This window comes from Equus caballus, chromosome 9 (assembly GCF_041296265.1).
Source record: "Equus caballus isolate H_3958 breed thoroughbred chromosome 9, TB-T2T, whole genome shotgun sequence".
Taxonomy (NCBI): Eukaryota; Metazoa; Chordata; class Mammalia; order Perissodactyla; family Equidae; genus Equus; species Equus caballus.
Genome location: NC_091692.1, coordinates 7464693 through 7484465, shown reverse-complemented (window position 1 = coordinate 7484465; position 19773 = coordinate 7464693). Strand labels below are relative to the sequence as shown.

Here is a 19773-nt window from a genome sequence, read left to right as displayed (position 1 = left end):
CTATTTCTCTAATTCTACAACTCAAATTCTCTATTCACAAAAATGGAACTAGGCCAGGCCTGGACACACATTTTATTCAAATCAATTTCAATTTGCTGCAAATAAATTCTTATAATCCTATATACATTCATTAAAGGAGTATCATCGACAATTAAAAACAAGTTATTGGATTTCAGCAAGATAGCTAGCTGCAGAAGCAAAGAAATGACAGTTGATTCAATAATTTTGTTGGGAACATGCGCTAGCCATTAGGAAAAAATACATCATAATGCTTGATGCCTACCTCAATAATTCCTTACACTCAAAAATACTCCAGATGGAAGAAATACGTGATTGTACATTTCCTCCATCTATAAAAGAAATTACGGGTGGATTTTTTCTCATTTTTTAAAAATTAATCAGAGCAGAAAGAACTTTCTAAAATGACAGAAAACTCATCAAGGAAAAGATGAACAAACGTTACCCCATGAAGACTTGACACATCTATTTGGAAACATCTGTCACAAACAAAGCCAAGTCAAATAATAAGCTGGACAGGTACCTGGACTATGTGACAGGCAAAGGGCTAAGTTTCTTAATATTAAAAGAAGTCACTTAAATCAATAAGAAAAAAAAAATTCTAAGAGGAAAGTTTGATGATATTGGGATGTTAGACAACAGGCACAATCCACTATTGAAGATTTAAACTAGTGCAAATTTTGTACTGCTATTGCAAGATATCTACAAAAATGTTAAATATAGAGACCCCATATATCCAGCAATTCTACTTCCAGGAGTTTATCCTATTGCTATACTTATATCATGTAGGAGGACTTTTTTTTTTTTTTTTTTGAGGAAGATTCGCCCTGAGCTAACATCTTTGCCAGTCTTCCTCTATTTTGTACGTGAGTCGCCAACACAGCATGGCTGACAAGCGGTGTAGGTCCACACCCAGGATCCAAACCCAGGAACTCAGGCTACCAAAGCAGAGTGCACTGAACTGAACCACTATGCCACCAGGCCAGCCCCAGGAGGGCATTCTTTATAGCACTGTTGACTATAATGAAGGACAGGAAGAAAGCAGTGTCCATTATGATACCACTATACAATGGATCAGTCTGACTCCATTTTAAAGTGAGATTGCTGTAAATATCAACATGAAAACACATCTCATTACGTTGTTAAAGTGAAAACAGCCAAGTGCTCTGGCAGACTTCTGTGTATTTACCAAATCCCATTTCTTTTTCCTTCAGGGCACAGAGCTGAACTACATTTTCCAGACCTCCCTGCAGTTACATGGGGCATGTGACTAAGGCTGGCCAATAGAATGTGTGTGAAAAGGATGCTTGTGAATTTCAGGCCTGGCCCATAAAAACCTCCCCTGTGATCACTGATGTTCTGTCTTTCACATCCCCAAGGGTGGAAGTAAAACTACCAGATGGAAGGAGCCTGGGTCCCCGAGTTTCTGCTTAATGCAAAGCTGCCGAGGAGAACCACTCAACCAAGGACACTGCACGCTGAACCATAATGTGAGCAAGAATTAAAATTTTATTATGTGAAACCAGTGAAATTCTGAGCTTGTTACAGGAGACATCCTATAATCTGTAACCTGACAAATACAGGTCCCATTTGTGATTTCTAAGTAAACACACACACATGTTGCTACATCATATAAAACATAAAGGTAAATATTAAACCATTAACAGCTGTTCTCTCTCAGAAATGGGTCTAGAGATCAGAGAAGCAGATAGGGACACTTGCTGTTCACTTTATACTCTTCTGTACTGTCTGACGTTTTGTTGTTTTACAGCTACTGAAAATGAGTTCGTGAAATTCAGAGCTGCTGAAAATGTCAAGGGTTATCTTAAACAAACTGCCAGCTGTCCATCGCACTATCGACTGTATTATCACATTACTGAATAAACAGAACAAACAATTATCTCATTTATATTGTCCTACAACTTTTCAGCCTTTATTATTTCACTTGGAATATGTTGGTTTTGTATTATTAGCTTAAGAATTCATAAAATAAAATGTTTTAACCTTTAGCTTTTATTCTGATGTTTACTTATCTTTATGCACAGAAGAAGACACATCATGCCTTATAATGGTAAATTCTGTGCTCGAAAAGTAAAATATTTGTGAATTTCAGGTACATTCCATTTCTTCTGTCTAACTTACATGAACAGATAATAATCTATCCCTGAATGTTTTATCTTTTCCATCAAAATTTGCAATAATTTTTAAAACATTCACTTCTTCACTTCTTTCATGTTTTCTAAATTTCTCCAGATCATCTTTCCACCTAGAGTTTTTGGGGGGAGAGAGGACAGAATGCTACCACAATGACTTCATCCTCCGTAATGTTATATTCCAACTGTAAAAAATATAAACTATAGGATCTTTTAAAACTTTAAACCTTTTAGGTTTGCTTGAATGTCTTATAACCAGCAGGTAAATTTTGGTTGATACATTCCTTCCCTTATTTCTGAAAATTTAAATGTATAAGCAGAATCCCAGCTTGATACTCTCTCCTTCTCACCTCCTTATTTATATTAAATATACATGAGTTTACTGCTAATGAAAAGTTCTTGGCTGTTCCTACAACACACATCTGCTTGCCTCAAAAAAAAACACAAAACTTTTGAATAATTACTATTACAGTCATGTGTCACTTAATGATGGGGATACATTTCAAGAAATGCATTGTTAGGCGATTTCATCATTGTAAGGACCTCATAGAGTGCCTTACACAAACCTGGATGGTAGAGCCTACTACACCTGGGCCACATGGTACGAACCTTATGGGACCACTGCCATATATGCACGCAGTACATCATTGACTGAAACGTCATTATGCAGTCTGTGACTGTATTTTAAAAATCACAACCAAACACAAAATATTGAACAAAAGGCTAATTGTAAGATAATTAATTAAAGCATATGATTTATGTTAAAATTAAAATTATATTAAACCTTATTATACAAAAAGTCATATATCCACTAAATTTATATAGAAATTCACATACAAGCATCACACAATCTGTTACGGAAGTGACATGAACAGACAAATTCCCACGCATTGCAAACAGAACGCCAGACAGACAGAAATGTCAACACCAGACCTGTTCGGTTGAGTCACACCTAAGTGCTCACAGCTCTTCTTTGCTCTTGCATCCTGTCTTCATGGGTTTGGTGGTATGGTTTTACTTTTTCCTTAAGGAACCACAATTCATGTTCCACAGTGTACACAGCGGATTTCACCTACGTTGGCAACTGGAAAGGCTGCAAGCGACAGCATTTCTCCCATACCTCTCAAATCCCTCTCTCCTGTTGTATTTCTAAATGTTTACCCTGGACAAGAGGATAATTACGGCACACGTTTCAGACGCTGAAGAGGGAAAGTGATTCAGCTTTAAAGGTAAGCAGCTGAGGAGTTGCACCTGACTGGCTCAGACCTGGAAGAAAGAAGCAAGAGCACAAGCTGAGAGGAAGGGGCCAGGTATGACCGGGCCTGCAAAAATGGTACACGTTCGGAATAGACATGATGAGAAGGGTGGGAAGGATGAGAGGGAACTGACACAAAGAAAAGCACAGAAAGTCTGCACTATAGGCTGGATGAAACCACTTTTAAGAACTTCTAACTCATCCAGTAATGCCTGGTTGTAAGCAAAGGCCACATCATGTCACTGCAAAGCTTAAACCTCTGCGAAGGCTCCCACTGCCCTCAGGGCCAAGTTTACTCCTGACTGTGGCACAGAAGACCCCCTGCCCCCCAGTTCCCTCTGGTTTCTGCATACCAATCCCAACACACTCATGTGCGAACCATCCAGGTCAGTGAGCAATTCTCCAAAGAGCTCCTGACCCTCAGGACGTGACACGTGCTGTTTCCTCCAGGTGCTCTTCTTGCCCACAGCGGGGAGTGTCAGCCACCCTCTTAGGCTGAAACGGACGACACGAAGTCTAGAAATCACAACCAAGATACTAGGAAAAAACTCTGCAAGTTTATAGCTTGAAGTAACATTCTGTGGTCTGAGTTCACCACGAAGATGCAGAGCTCCCCGCTGGACTGGGGAGACGTCTAGCGGAGGCGAGCTGAACGTTGCCCATCCTCCAGAGCGAGTTCACCCCTAATCCAAACCAGGAATATCTTCTTCCCAATAAGAGCCTCCACTCCTCTACAATATCAGCTAAAGGATGGGAAACAAACATCTGACTTCACGGCTCCATTAACGAGAAGAGGAACCATTATAACATGTTTACACTGTGTAAAGATCACCTAGAGAGAGAGTGTAGGCAGAAAGGAGAGAAGGGCCAGGAAGGCTTTGTGTTGAGATGAGGGAGAATCAGTAAAGATGACCCATTGCGATGTCCCGAAATGATTCACCGACTAGAGGGGACACGAGCGGACCAACCGGCCCAATGACTCCACTCTGCTTGACTGTTATGTTTCTTTCTGGTGTTGCCAAACTATTACTCTGATCAAGCTGCTTTGTCGATCACAGCATACTTATTTCACAGCAAACACCTAGCACAATGTATGCCCTCAAATACTAATTGGTACACTAAGGAATACAGACTCCCTTTTAAGCGCTAATCTGATCTTATCTAATATTCAGGTGGAATCTGCTTCCTTCATTTTTCAAAAGATCAGTTTGTCTCCTATATCCTCCACTCCTACTACTCCAGGGCCAGAGTTAGAGCAGGGACCATCGACAGGTGGCTTCTGCCACTTATGAGGTGTGTGAAGTTCTGAAACAAACTCTCTGAACCTAAAGTTCCTCATCAATAAAATGTGGATAATAAAAATCTCTCTCATACAGTTGCTGTGAGGATTAAATCTATTTTTTTTTTAAAGGTAAGCATTTTTATTTGAGGTTTTAGGTAAGGGAGGGAGAGGATGAGCTGGGGTCTTAGGTAGTGGAGGGGGAGCATGTGGCCTTGCTAGTTGGCATCTTCTGGACAGCATGCATTTGGGCTTGAAGACTGAATTTGTTTTTTTCAGGAAGCCCTGAGCTAATAAAATCTGCCACCAATCCTCCTCTTTTTGCTGAGGAAGACTGGCCCTGAGCTAACATCTGTGCCCATCTTCCTCCACTTTATACGTGGGACGCCTCCACAGCACAGCTTGCTAAGTGGTGTGTAGGTCCATACCTGGGATCCAAACCGGTGAACCCTGGGCCACCAAAGCAGAGCATATGAACTTCACTATGCCACCGGGCCGGCCCCAAATCTTTCTATGTTTGCAAATCATTCAGTACGTGGTAAACGTTCCAGAACTCATTACTGAAATTATGATGACTGCTGTCTGTGAGTGAGGGTTCAGGATCCCACAGGCAGATCTATCTGTAAACCACCCCTTCCTCCTCCACACTGACACGATACAACAGTCAGCGGCCACAGAGACTAGTGCCTCTTGGACTAACAAGATACCACGGTGAGGATGAAGGGGAGTTATGGCAGCATGAAGGTTTTAAGGACAGGACTGGAAGGGAGACTTCCTTTTGCTATTCTGTGCCACCCCCTATTGATTCAGAGAAACACAGCCCTCCTGCTTAACCGACCCGAGGGAACAGTGCCCCTAAGGAGATACAGGACCATCGGGGAGGTCCTCTAGCCATGGAACAAACAACAGGCTGGAAGAAAAGAAGTGGCAAAAGATAACCTGCCAATTAGCTACCCTTAGTAACCAGCTGCCAGGGGTCCCATGCCACTTTTGAGTTCTCGCTTCGTAGCTTTCAGATTCTAGCAATGCAACTAGCCATAATGCCCTTTGATGCTGATGGAAAAGGAAGATTCATTCATTCATAAAGATAAGTTCAAATCATAGCTCCAGCATCTACTAGCTGTGTGACCCTGAACAGGTCACCTATCTCTCTGGTCCTTTTTTCTGTATTTGTAAAACTGCAGTAACCACACATAGCTTGTAGAGCTGCTACCAGGAATAAAGATGACATTCAGAAGCGCCAGTCCTCGATGTCCACTATGTTTGTTCCCTTTACTTTTCTTCTGTAAATAGAGGTCCCTCTTCCTGAACCACTCCAAACCTTATCTCAGGGCACAGCATACTCGGGCAAATAGGGACTTTAGCCCTCTGTCTGACCCCGAGAGGGTCCAGGGATGCAGCAAGGAGCACTGTGGCCGACCATGGGTTGTCCATGTTTAAGTGCCTGATGGACACCAACGCGCCTCAAATGCAAAATTAAAACTGAATTTTACTTCTTCCCTCTAAAACCATATATTCTTCCCTCTGTTCACTGGTGTTCCTCCTGATTTCTTATTAACAGCACCACCAGGTTCTCCAGTCATCCAGGCTTAAAACCTCCACACTTTTTACTTCTTCGACCCATCCGCCAGCTCAGCCAGAGCACTAACAATCCTTTCTTCAGTGTCCTTCAGCTCCCTTTCTTCTTTCCATCCCTCCTACCACACCTTGCCTAGGCCACATCACCTCCTCAGTTCCAAATGAACTACCTGGAGAAACTGTCTCAACTTCCCAACCTGGAGTCCAGGAACTTGACGATACCACTGATGCTAACAAAGAGGACTCACACTTCTTGGTACCTTTGGGGGAAGCTGGGCAGTGAGGAAGAGGGCAGCAAGGAGGAAGAAGAAGAACACTATTAGTTTTTGGGCCTGAAGTTTCTATTACATCATGTCAGCACAGGAAGATGAAGACACAGGGTTCTGGTTAGAATTTAGATTGGGGAAGTCATCCAAATACAGAAAATAACAAATAACAAAAGCTTTTTCCCCATACATAATATTCCATGCAGTTCATGACAGTAGACACATGTGGATCCTAAGCCACAGTCATATCTATTTCAGGGATAGTAAGAGTAAGTGTTAATTGTGTACTTACTATGTGCCAGGCACTATGCTACATGATCTACATTATTCTCTCCCTTGGTCCTTACTGCAACCCCAGGAAGGGGTTGCAATCGCTGAAGTATTAAAACTGGCAGTAGGGATGGGGGAGAGACACTCCCCAGAGCTAAGAGGAAAATGCTTTGCCTCCAGTAAGAAAATAAGCGTGTAGTACCTTGGGGTCTCCAAAGCCTTTAACATTCATCATCTCATTTGATTCACACAATAATCCTACGAGGCAGGAATGACAGTAGTTATCATCTCAGACCTACAACTAACTAAAGCTCCCTCAAAGTCAGTGCAGGCCCGTCTCCTTGACTTGAAATATCTCTGCACAGTTTCTGTCTAGAGCTGGTGGCAAAAGTGAGCGAAGGAGATTCTGCCGCATTGCCAGCGTCTCCTCTCTGTACCCTCTCCTCCACAGATGCCTGGAAACCTTTCCCCCAGGAGTAAAGCCAGCCAATGGAGCTAAAACAACAGCGCTACAAAATGTAGCCAATATTTAAGCTCTCCAGGCCAGAGAAATACAGAGAAGAATTCGAGATGGGAGCCAGCCCAGGAGCAGTCATCACTCTGGTGGAAGAAACAAGGGACATGGAAAAGTCTGTCTTTTTTTTTTACTCCAGGAGGCTACGCTGATGGTAGAATCTACAGCAGTTCTCAAACTTCAGAGGTCATCAGAATCGCCTGGAAAGCCTTGAAAATACAGATCACTGGGCCCCACCAGAAATTCTGACTCAGCAGGCTTGAGATGAGACCTGAGGACACGTATTTCTAACAAGCTTCCAGGGGCTGCTGATGCAGGTGTGTCCCATAACCTCTGAGACGCACTGCTCTTCAGATGACGGCTGCTTTTTCTTCCACCCAGGTCAGCGTGCCAAATTATGCTTTTCCTTCCCTAAATCACAGAACAACCCTTCCTAGCCAGATTTTAATAAGCAGAAAACCTAAAGGCACAATACACCTTTTCTGACATCTGTATCAAAATCTTAAGAGAGGGGGCGGGCCCCGTGGCCAAGTGGTTAAGTTCGTGCGCTCTGCTTCGGCAGCCCAGGGTTTCACAGGTTCGAATCCTGGTCACGGACATGGCACCACTCATCAAGCCATGCTGAGATGGTGTCCCACATGCCACAACTAGAAGGACCCACAACTAAAATATACAATTATGTACTGGGGGGATTTGGGAGAAAAAGGAGAAAATAAAATCTTTAAAAAAAAAATCTTAAGAGATTCTCTCTCAGCAGGAAAACTACTTCATGGTACAATGATTCAGTGTTCTTTTAGGATGATACCTTTCCTCTCTGATATATGGAAGTTAATGCCTGATCCTGGTATCACATTTCCAACCAAGGTACTTCCAGGGAGACCATTTCCATTTGTGGGGCAGCTATGTCAACAAGCTCCTATTTGTTCTGAAATATATTAAACCCAACACAGCCAAACCTGAGTCACCATCTTCAGTCAAGCTGAACTGTGCTCTTCCACCGAGATCCCCTACAAAGGCACAACCACCACTCCCTCTGCTGTGACGGTGGCCAGCCTCCAAGATGCCCATGTGATCTGTGCTTCCTGGTTTTCACACCCTTGTGTAGACCCTCCCACACTGTATCCAGGTTGGTCTATGTGATGAATAAAATACAGAAATGAGGTAGAACATGTGACTTGTAAGGCTAGATCACATAAGACATTCTGGCTTCTGGCTTCTGCCTTTCCCTCTTAGTCCAAGAGAGCGAGTGTGTCATGAACACAATCAAAGAGGACCAGGCAGAGGTCCACACAATGAGGACCTGAGGCCTCCTGCCAACGACCATGTGCATGAGTCATCTTGGAAGTGGATCCTTTGGTCTATTCAGGCTTCAGGTGACTATGGCCCCAACCATCAACTTGACTGCAATCTCATGAGAGACTCTGAGCCAGCCCACCCAGATGAGCTGCTCCAAATTCCTGACACAATATTGCTTGTTTTAAGCCACTAAGTCTTGAGGTAATTTGTTATACAGCAATAGATAACTAATATAGCAGCCCAATCCAAAAATCTGAGACATACGAAACCTAAGGGTCCTCAACACGAAGAAGCTGAAGAACAGGGATGCCTGGGGAGGTACTGAATTCCCCTTTAGTAGATGGATTCCAGTGTAGGATGCAGAACCATCAACAGAGATATTAAAGAAGGATACGTGCAGAGTAACTCTGTTACTTAAAACCACAAGATCCAATGAATTCAATTGTCCTAAAGTTCTCCCCAGTCTAGATGTATACACTGTCACCATCAAAAAAGCCAGAACAGAACAGTCAATAAACTGACTAAAATCCATCCAAAGCTTCCTCTTCAGAACTTTTGAAATAACACATTATTTTGATAGGGAAAAGTGGTCACACAGGAAGTTTCCTTGACCATTTTCATTTCCACCTCCCACTCTCTCAGACAAGCTGGCTCACTTTCCCGGCCACATCCAACAAATTTTCATCTCACTGAACTAGCCTAGCCTAGTTTCTCACCCCACCTGCCCCTGGGGAGAGTTCTAGCACAGCTCAAAGAGGAAGCCTGAATATCATCTGTTTGTTCCTCTGACTGAAATTGAGACACTCTACCTCCTAAGGCACTGACTTTCCAATGTTTTTGATGTTTACATCACAAGCACACATACACACACACACATTTACAATTAAAACTGTATTTTCCAAAAACGACGCTCACCATTACAACATGCAAGGCATTTCTGGATTATTCTGTTCCACTTGGTTTTTGGAAATTGCTGGTCAGAATCCACAACTCATTAACAGGTGAAAAATACATCCTAAGACATACTCCTGAACACTCAGCAGCTCCTGAAACCCTCAACGTTAGAAATAAAAGGGAAAAAGCGAAAATAATAAACTCCCCTCAGCCCCAAGCATGTATAAATCCTTAGTTCCACTTCCCCACATCCATAAAATACACATTAATGCTTGGGCTTCGCCCAGACAAGGACGACCTCAGGCAGTTTCTACTCAAATATGATAATTACTAGGCCCTAAAATTCTTCTAGTCCTACAGCTGGTGACTGGAAAATCCACAAACAACCCTCACAAGAATTCCCCTATCACTCACACCAAGTCTGGCTCAAAGGCAAATTTTCAATCTTGTCAAATTTTTTTAAAGGAAGTAGAAAGGCAGCAAAATAAAACATCCGCAAGAAACCAAATTTGCTTGGACAGGGACCAGCTAAACAAATTTTTGCACTTCCACAAAATGGACCACTGGTTGCGGCTAAAAGAGTAAAATCAATCAATCGAGACGGAAAGCAGATTAGTGGTTGCCTGGGGGTGGGAATGAGGAGTGACTGCAAATAGGCACAGCGCTGATGGAATTGTTCTCAAATTGGATTGTGGCGATAGTTGCACAACTCTGTAAGTTTCCCAAAAATCACTGAATTGTACACTTAAAACAAGTGGATTTTAAGGTAAATTATATGGTAATTATTTACGGCAAATTATACCTCAATAAAGCTGTTTAAACAAAAAATCTAGCCATCTGTGTTAGATAAGAAAAAACAACCAAGAAGATACATTCTAGTTAAAACAAAGTATAGAATAACGTGTACGACAGTCAAAGCATAGAATAATGTGTATGACGTTCCCATTTGGATTTTTTAAATGCCTATACACATTACCTGCATGGACGTTTCTGGAAGGCCATCTAAGGAGCTTGATCATGACAGTTGTCTCTTGGAAACGGATCAGGCATGAGAAAGTTCAATTTTAACCATATATCCTTTGTACTGGTTTAATTCTTTTGCCATGAGCATGTACTATTTTCCATAAGTGTGAAAATAAGTTGGTGAGAACCCCCAGAAGCAGGACTCTCACATTAGTCCCAAATTAACTACAGTGCCAGTTAACACTGTCCTCTGAGGGAGGGACCAGCTCGGTCCTTCAGAATTGAAACATTTCTCAGTAGAAGACTATGTTAAAAAGGTCACTGCCTTTGACAATAAGATACCAAAAGTGACAGAATCCTCAGTCTGAAAGCTTACTGCGTAAAACCCAGCAGGAAGAAAATTTGAATGCCCCGTGAGGGGGAAAACATGGTTTCATGAGATTTCATAACCAGCTTCTGCTTCGGCAGGTGCTGGAACAAAGCTCAGAGCGGTTTCTGCTTTGCAGTGAGGAACCTGAAAAGGCAATCGATACGTCCTCTACAAGGACGGGACTCTAGGCATCCAGGGAACGGAAAATCTACTCCTCATCAAGATTTATCAAAAATAAAAAACAACATACAAATGAAAAAACTAAAAACGAACCCCAAAAGGCTGCTGAACACCACACTCCCAAAGCTTGCATCCAGATCCCCTTTGGTAACCGCCCAGATCAAGGCCTGGGTTCTGCCTTCTTGCCTCCCCTCATTTCTTTGCTTTCGTCGCCTGGGTACCTGAGCGGGCTCTCACCTGGCTACTCAAGGACACAGACACTCTGAAAATTAAGAACTTGTGGCTCACCACATCCCCCTCTCCACGAGTTCCCCAAATGCAGCCATCTTCTGGCCTTCCGCCCACAGCGTCATCACTCAGCCCCGAAGGCCAAGGTAATCAGAATTTGGACCATGAAATACTCGCATTCCCAACTCGCAGACACGAGAAAGTTCTCACACCCAATCTGCATCCAAGATCATTTGCTGCCCCTCCCACCCAGATGCTCACCTGCTTGTATCACATCTTCTTCCGCCCCTACCACCCTTGACAAACATCCACCATCACTGCCACCTCTTGCCACAAGACCCGCCCCCCTCCCAAGCAGCCTTGTGCAGGGGCACCAGCCCCTCCCTCGGAGCCTGCCTTGTTGCTGCACAGCCCCCCAGAGTGTTACCCACCACTGCAGCCCCCACTTCCACCTCATCTATGTCTCAACTACATGATTCAACTTTCAGTCACCTGTCGGCACTGAACACCTGCTATGTGCAGGACACTGGCGAGGAGGGGGAAACGATGGGATTTCTGTAGATAACATTTAGGACGGTGTTTTGTTTTGCTTTTTAACAGCAGCCTTATTGAGACATAATTCATACACAATAAAAACCACCCTTTTTAAAGTTTTCAGTCCATTCACAGTTGTGAAACCATCACCACGATCTAACTTTAGAACTTTTCATCACCCCGAAAAGGAAACCTCCCACCCATTAGCCTCTAGAAGTTTTTATGAGAAAAATTTTTTTCACAGTTTCAGACTTACAAACTTAAACATTTAACATTATAAAACGCTCAAATTACCCAGGCTGCGCAGTAGATGATCCAGACGAACAGTTAATAATTACCCACTGCCGTGCCGATGCCACCTAAAGGGCAGAGTTGTGCAGTGTTCCCTTCGTGGGGGAAATTCGGCACAACTATTAAAACAACAAGCAAAAGAAAGAGCAGTTTGTATTTGAATAATGCCTCATGGCTTACAAAATACACTCAAATACCGTGACTTTTCTCTATCCTCCCAAGCATCTCAAAGGTACACAGGACATTTGCAAGTGGGGAGCCTGAAGTTGGGGGCACACGCCTGACCCACATGGTCCCCCAGGCGGGTCCCCCAGCCCAGCTCTTCTCAGTCTCAGGCTTTATTCCGCCCCGGGAGAAGTGCACGAACAGCTCCGCTGGCAGGCCTGTTACCATGAAGCAACTGCAGTTCCTTATCTGCCTGGAAGAAGAGAGGCCTATTGATGCTCTCCGCACAAAACGCGCCTTTGTCTAAGCGACGCCCCAGAGACCCCTCGCGCTGGTCCAGCTGCGGCGCTCAGACCCCGGTTCGTCGGCCCGCGTGAATGCTGCTCCTTTATTTGGGGGCGAGAACCGGAGCCCCCTGCAAAGCCCAGGTCCTGGGTTCTCCCGGGGTCACCCGGGCCATGAAGAGGGGAACCTGACCCACCAGGACCAGGAGCCCTGCCTTGCCCAAAGAGCCGGGAAGACAGGCTCCAGTGAGAAAGTTCTAATTGAAATGCGGTCGAATTCTAATTACTTTACAGCTGTCTCCAGCTTCCTTACTCACCAAATGCTTAATATAACCTGAGCCCCGGGGAACACGGGCTCCTTCTCAACCAGAGACGCCAGCCGCACCTTCCAGGAACGTTCACGATTGTTTCACACGTGAGGCAGAGTTTCACGGGTGTGCTCAATGGTCGCTAAACCTCTAACAGCCTGATAGAGATTAACAAATTCTGAAAAGTCACCCACGGTGAGTATCAACGATTAAGGCTTCCCTGCGGCTACTGAAGACACTCAGAGGGCAGGACCCCTGAACACGGACGCCCGCGCGGGGCGCGCCGCACACGATGATGCCACGCGGGGACACACCGCACACGCACGGATGCACACGCGGGGACACACCACACACACACAATGACTCCCACGTGGGTACACATCACACACAATGCCCACGCGGAGACATACCGCATACGCACCGATGCACACACAGGGACGTACCCCACCCACACTGATGCACACACGGGTACACACCGCACACGCACCGACGCCCACACGGGGACACACACTACAGGCACTGATGCCCACGCGGAGATGCACCACACACAATGATGCCCACACGGGGACACACCGCACACACACCAATGCCCACACGGGGACACACCACACACATAATGACACCTGCGCGGGTACACACCGCACACGCACTGATACACACACGGGGACACACCACACACTGACTGATGTACACGCAGGTACATACCGCACACGCACGGACACCCGCGCGGGGACACAACGCACACGCACAGACACCCACGCGTGTACACACTGCAGACGCACTGATGCACACACGGGGGACACTCCACCCATGCAACGATGCCCACGCAGGGACACACCGCACACGCACTGATGCACACACGGGTACACACCACACATGCACAAACACTACTCCGCAGGCACTCTATTTTTACCTGCACTGGTTCCATACAGTAACAAATTCTACACAACATAGATTTATAAAATGGTGGGTGTAGTGCACTCTGGGAAATTAAACATTTCTACCCTCCTCCATTCTTGCACCACTCAAAAACAAAAAGGTTGCAGGGGTCAACATTACCAAACCAACGAGCCAGGTCACTTCGAATTTAACCTTAAAACCCAGTGTTCATTACAAGTTCTGTCAGCCTGGCAGGAAGAATAAACAAAAAGAGGCATTTTCAGGGACAACACACCTCTGTATGTGTGTGTGTGTGTGTGTGTGTGTGTGTGTGTGTGTGTGGTCACAGTGGTCCATGGCATTATAAGGCATAGATGAACCACACCACCTCAACGTGAGCAACACTTGGACCATTTCCTTTAAATGCAAACCCCACTTCCTCTACAAACCTGACTCTGCTCCCCAGCTAGCAGTAACCTCTGACCGCTCATATTTGTAACCTGCACCTCTGTACACACACTGCTTTCCGCCTGAGGTCATAGTTATGTACTTAATGTAACTCCTCTACTAGAGGAAGCTGCTTGAAGGCCTGTTCCACCTCCCATTCCTGCCCTCAGGGAACTCACGCCACACCAACATCAACTTCACCTCCCAGCCATTTCTCATCCCCTAAATTCCAGCTACAGAGGCTCTGAACCGAATTTCCCACACACACATTACACACAGGCCATCTCTATGGTGATGCACGAGATGGCTTTCGAGGCGGCCGCCAATGAGTGCTGGTAGTCACACCCTTACACAGTCCCCTCCCACACGGTACCAGGGATGGTCTGTGTGACCAACAGGATACAGCTCTTCGGTTCTCTCTCTCTGGGATCATTCGCTCGAAGGGAAACCATGTCGCCAGCAGCCTTCTGGAGAGGCCCACGGGGTGAGGAATTGACACTTCCTGCCAAAGCCCCCAAGTCAAGCTTTGAGATGACCGAAGCCCCAGCCAACAGCTTTACTGCAGCCTCACGGGAGACCCTGAGCCCGAACTACACAGACAGCCAGTTTCAGATTCCTGACCTTCAGAAACTGTGTCAGATAATAAATGTTTGGTTTTTTTTTTAAGCTGCTACATTTTGGGGTCATATGATATGCAGCAATAAATACTAAAGCAATCTCCATACCACCTTCATCTGGAATGTTCTTTCCCAGGCCCACGTATCAAAATCATCAAAATTGAGATCCAGCGAAAGCAGCTTATCTTTGACGAAAATGCTTTGGGCTCCCCCTCAACGAGAATCCCTTACTCCTTTCTCTTAATTCAAATTGCACGGGTCACTCTCTCAGAGTGAGGTTATTCTGTCTTATGTGGAGATGAGGCTCACAGGCCCGCATCCCACACAAGCCAGAAGCTCTCTAAGGCACAGACGAGGTCTCTCTTCTCATCAAGAGCAGTGTGTCCTCGTCCAGTCAGGAAGTCTCACCCATCCCACCTCTGTGTACTGAAAAAACTAAGAAGCGATACTCTTGGACACTGCGTTGGGCTGTGCCCAGTAACTGTGGAGAGGCCTGCTCCATCAGGGACCGCATTTGGAAAATGGGGAGAGTAGGAGAAAGAGAGGGGGAAAGGCACAACCAGATTGGCCCTGGGCAGAACTCAACTTTTCCTTCCCTCCCCTACCCCCATCCCATCCCTGGTACCCCCATCAGAAGAGAGTGGGGAAGGAGGAACAACTGACAGAAACACTGTGTTCGCACATTCACGGAGGAAGCGGGGTCAAACGGGCAGTTCCGGAGTCATCGGAACACCCCTCTCCAAGGCAGCTGTGATGGCCACCAGCACCTGATGGCCGTGGTCCCAGGGCATGAACTAGAGAATCAGATCGATCTGGATTTGCGCCATAATTCTGCATTTAGGAACCACTAGACCTAGAGAGAAAGCATCCACTTCTTGGACCTTCAGATCTGATACCTTCGGATCTGACAAATTACTAAGGCAGCTGTTAAAAAAGACTAAAAGAGATCAAGCTACCAGTTTATGTGAAACACCCAGAAGGTGTCTTGTCATCTCATCCACTTCCCTTCCCCTCACTGGAACTGGCCTTCAGGAGAAGCTGTGCCCTGAATGGGAAGCTCTAAACCCTAACGTGAGGACCCAAAGCCAAGTCATGGCTATTTGCCGTTGTTGCTACAAATCCCAAAAGAGGCTGCAGGATTGGAAAAACAGCCCTGAAATTCACTTATAGACTTAACATACAGCCCCAATTTAGAAGCTTGGTTCCTTTGGAATACACATTTTCTCTTTGACCAGAACTTACTGAAACTTAGCAAGAGGCCACTGGTAAGCATATTCTAGGACAAATTACTCATAGGATCACCCCATATAACTTATTGTGGCTAATTCACATGCTAACATCCCCCACCTGACTATACCACCTTCCTTAGGTGCCAGAGCCAAGGATTCATTTCACATTTGTTTTTAATGTCCACCATCTTAAAAGCAACCAATTGATCGATCAATTAGAAATTATCCTCCCTAGAACCTACAGATATCACATAACCCTACTCTGGGGACTAAGAAAGCAGAAACATTAAAAAACCTACTAAGGATTGGATAGTTCCATTTTCAACATGAAGCACGTTTGTTAAATGTTTAAGATTCTAACATTCCACTGTATTAGGCACCAAAGCAGACAAAAAGAAGCAAAACACTTTACAAAAAATATTTCATTCATGAAATATACAGATTAAATTTTTTTTTTTTTTGAGGAAGATTAGGCCTGAGCTAACTACTGCCAATCCTCCACTTTTTGCTGAGGAAGACAGGCCCTGAGCTAACATCCAGGCCCATCTTCCTCCACTTTATATGTGGGACGCCTACCACAGCATGGCTTGACAAGCAGTGCCATGTCCACACCCGGGATCTGAACCGGCACACCCCAGGCCGCCAAAGCAGAATGTGCAAACTTCACCACTGCGTCACCAGGCCGGCCCCTAGAGATTAAATTTTTAAACAATTGCAAAAGCCACATTAGTTCATCTGTAGGTTAATCTGTAAGGTGAAATCCATGTGAAAGATTCCAAAATATAAATTATATATGATAAATTTTGTAATCAGCTTGGAAAAAAAGTTAAATGTATAGTCAGAACCAACCAGGGCATTCATGCTTCTCAAATGAAAGTAATCCTTGTCAGGCAAACAATGGATTTTTTTTGTTTTTTTGTAATATTTTGTTCTTTTATCTACTATGAAGAATCTCAGGATAATATTACAAATAATTAGTAAATAAACTACATATTAATTTTACCAACATACAAGGCGAGGATGTTGCAATATGAAGCCAAATTCTGACCAAAATAATACAGTACTTAAAAAAATACTGAACAGTTAAAAACAGTAGACACATCACAAGATGGGAGACCATAAAGACACTGATCAATACCCAGGACCGACAGGGCTCTTAGGGCTGACGGAGGTTAAATGACCTTGGGCTCCCGCTCCCTTCCTGAAGGGCCCTCGGGGTCTGTCACACAGCTGAGACCAGCACCTGCCTGTCCATAGCAACTGCAGCCAGCCCTTCAGCACCAGGAAAGGCAGCAGACACCTTCGCTGACGTTAAATATTTATTAAGGTTCAGAATATGGTCTTCTTGGGGACGTTCACAGGCACACATGACCACCCTTCCTTCAAAAACACCTTTTCTATCAGATTCACTGAAATAGACCTAAAAAGGGAGAGCCCACCACTGGTTCTTTGGGGCAGGCAGGTGTTGGACTGCCCCTTTAACATGACATTCAGTGTCCATTTTGTACATGGCACTCAGTGCCCATTTTAACCAAACCTAAGGGTTTTCAGATTTTTTAGGTCATCTCAAGCACCTCATCCAATAAATTATAACAGAAAAATTAAAATCTAATAAAGGACTATATCCATTCAAAACCTAATAAGCCCCTTAGATCTTGGCTGTCTGGGAAAAATTACACTGTAAGGAGTTACTCTGTGGGTTATTTTTTAATTTGTTTCCACACACCACATGAGGTTCAAACGTGCAGCCATCTCTCTCAGGCCCAGCTGAGGTGCTCCCGGACATTCGCTCTCTATCCGGGGAGCCCTGGTGTCAAAATCAGCACAAATTTTGTTGTCATTTATTAGGGTATTTTCACATGCCAAAGCAGAAGCGCAAAAGTAGGCAACAGATATTCAGGTTTCCTTATGAAAGAAAGGATTTCTTTGCTTTAAAAGCAGAGTCACCCCAGAAGCTCAAAGATACAATAGCGACCTTGTGTAAGCCTGGCTTGGGGCCAGAAGTGATAAATATAAGTAAAGATTTTGACAGCAAGTGATCTTTGAGCCAGCTTGGTGACTGTCACTATAAAAGTGTGAACACATTTTCATGGGACAGCAGTGTGTGTGCAACAGAAGCAGCCGGACGACCAGGGAGCTGCTGAAATGCTGGAACCGCTTCCTCTGTCTGCTTCTCTTTCTCCAGGACCGAACTCAGTGCCTGGCACACAGCAGGTGCTCAAAGGGCGGGCATGCGTGGCCATAAGAATCCTAAGGAGCTTCTCCTTCAGGAGAGCCATGTGTCACAGGACCACCCCCACCCCTAGCAGTCTGCGCTATTAGACAGGAGTACTATTAACAGTGTGACCAGCTAGGAAAACCTAATACAGACATTGAATTTTTATTCAAGAAATGACAGCTTCCTCTACACACCAGGACAACTCCAGACCAAATCAGTGTTTTCACTTGTGTGAGGCAAAGGAGGAAAACAACCCAATTTTCTTGAAACTGAACTTAAAAGTAATGCCCTTTATTCTGAAATAATATTCTTCCTGATTTTGGAGGAGGTGGAGGGATGTTAAAATTACCATATTTATTTTTTTTTTTAAATGGGGCTTTTTGTTGGTTGTCTTTAATGAATTGGCAAAACAAGGAACTGACAACCCAGCGTGAGCTCCCCATCCCTAGTTTTAATCTTACCAATCTATGAAATCCAAAATATGAGGAATGGCAGTGCTAGGAAGTGACAGTCAGTAACCCTGCAACAGCTTACCTGTGACTGCAGCTCTAGCCACTACCTGCCCAACTCACCCAACCCATGTCACCGCCCAGGACAGAAGAGGAAAAGAGGAATAACTGGTTTACGAGGTGGAGGCACAAGGAATGCTGCTGTTCGGTTAGAAATATCTAGAGTCTGACACGAGGGAAGAACATCCACACTGAAGAAGTCTGCCAACGACCACGTAAGATATATTTGGACCTACGTCCTCCAGAAACTTTACCTAAGTGAGCCTGTGACTGAGGGCTATTCTGATCCATCAACTGTACTGAGAAAGGAAAAAACAGTTGAATACACTGTTTCAGGAAGTCTACAAAAAACGAAAAAAGGACCGGCCAGCAGCCCAGAGCCCATTTTTAGGCAGAATTTGTAAAGGGCCCAGTCAGCACATTTTTACAATCTTCCCAGCCCTTCTGGGTTTAGCCCCAGATTAGGAGAATAAAAAAAACTACTCAGAGCTGGGCAATAACGTGGTGAACATATAAAGAGTCGGGGTGACATTATCTATTAGAACAAAAATGAAATTAAAAATACACACTCAGTAATTTCACTTCTCCATTTTACCCAAACAGGCTTGCATACAGGAAGAATATACAAAGATGTTTGGTGCAGCGTTCGTTATAATAGTTTTAAAAAAATACTGTAAAGAACAAAATGCCCGTTAATAGAAGTTAAGGCGCATTTATACTCTGGAACACTACGCAGCAGTTAAAAAGAACGGAGTGGTCAATATGTACCAGCACAGAAAGCTCTCCAGGACACAGAGCTGATGAAAAATACAGAAGCACATACGGTACGACAGCACGTGCTTTTCTAAAAGGCACACACATGCACAATATCAATTCTATGAGTGTTCCCAAAGTGTGGCCCCTGAACCAGCAGCCTCAGCGTCACATGGGAACTTGCTAAAAATGCAAATTCTCAGGCCTCGCCCAAGACCTACTGAATCAGCAAACTGCGTCTAGCAATCCGTGTTTGAACAAGCCCTCTGACACAC

General features: G+C 44.6%; 1 protein-coding gene across 15 annotated transcripts in view; it reads right to left on the bottom strand.

Moving 5' to 3' along the window:
* Positions 1-19773, bottom strand: part of TPD52 (tumor protein D52) — a 105101-nt gene that overhangs the window by 66624 nt on the left and 18704 nt on the right. For 5 of the 15 annotated variants that reach the window (XR_011421216.1, XR_002810218.2, XM_023648409.1 and 2 more), the window contains exon 1: positions 12287-12497. The exons of 5 other annotated variants lie outside the window; for them this stretch is intronic. Coding sequence is in view for 8 of the 10 variants with exons in the window: in XM_023648409.1 (XP_023504177.1) it covers positions 12287-12482 (196 nt within the window). In the remaining 2 variants the exon portion in view is untranslated. Of the gene's footprint in view, positions 1-10499; positions 11245-11273; positions 11340-12286; positions 12498-19773 lie in introns of those variants that run through there. 5 more of the 15 variants (XM_023648414.2, XM_070221403.1, XM_070221405.1 and 2 more) reach the window with 4 other exon arrangements.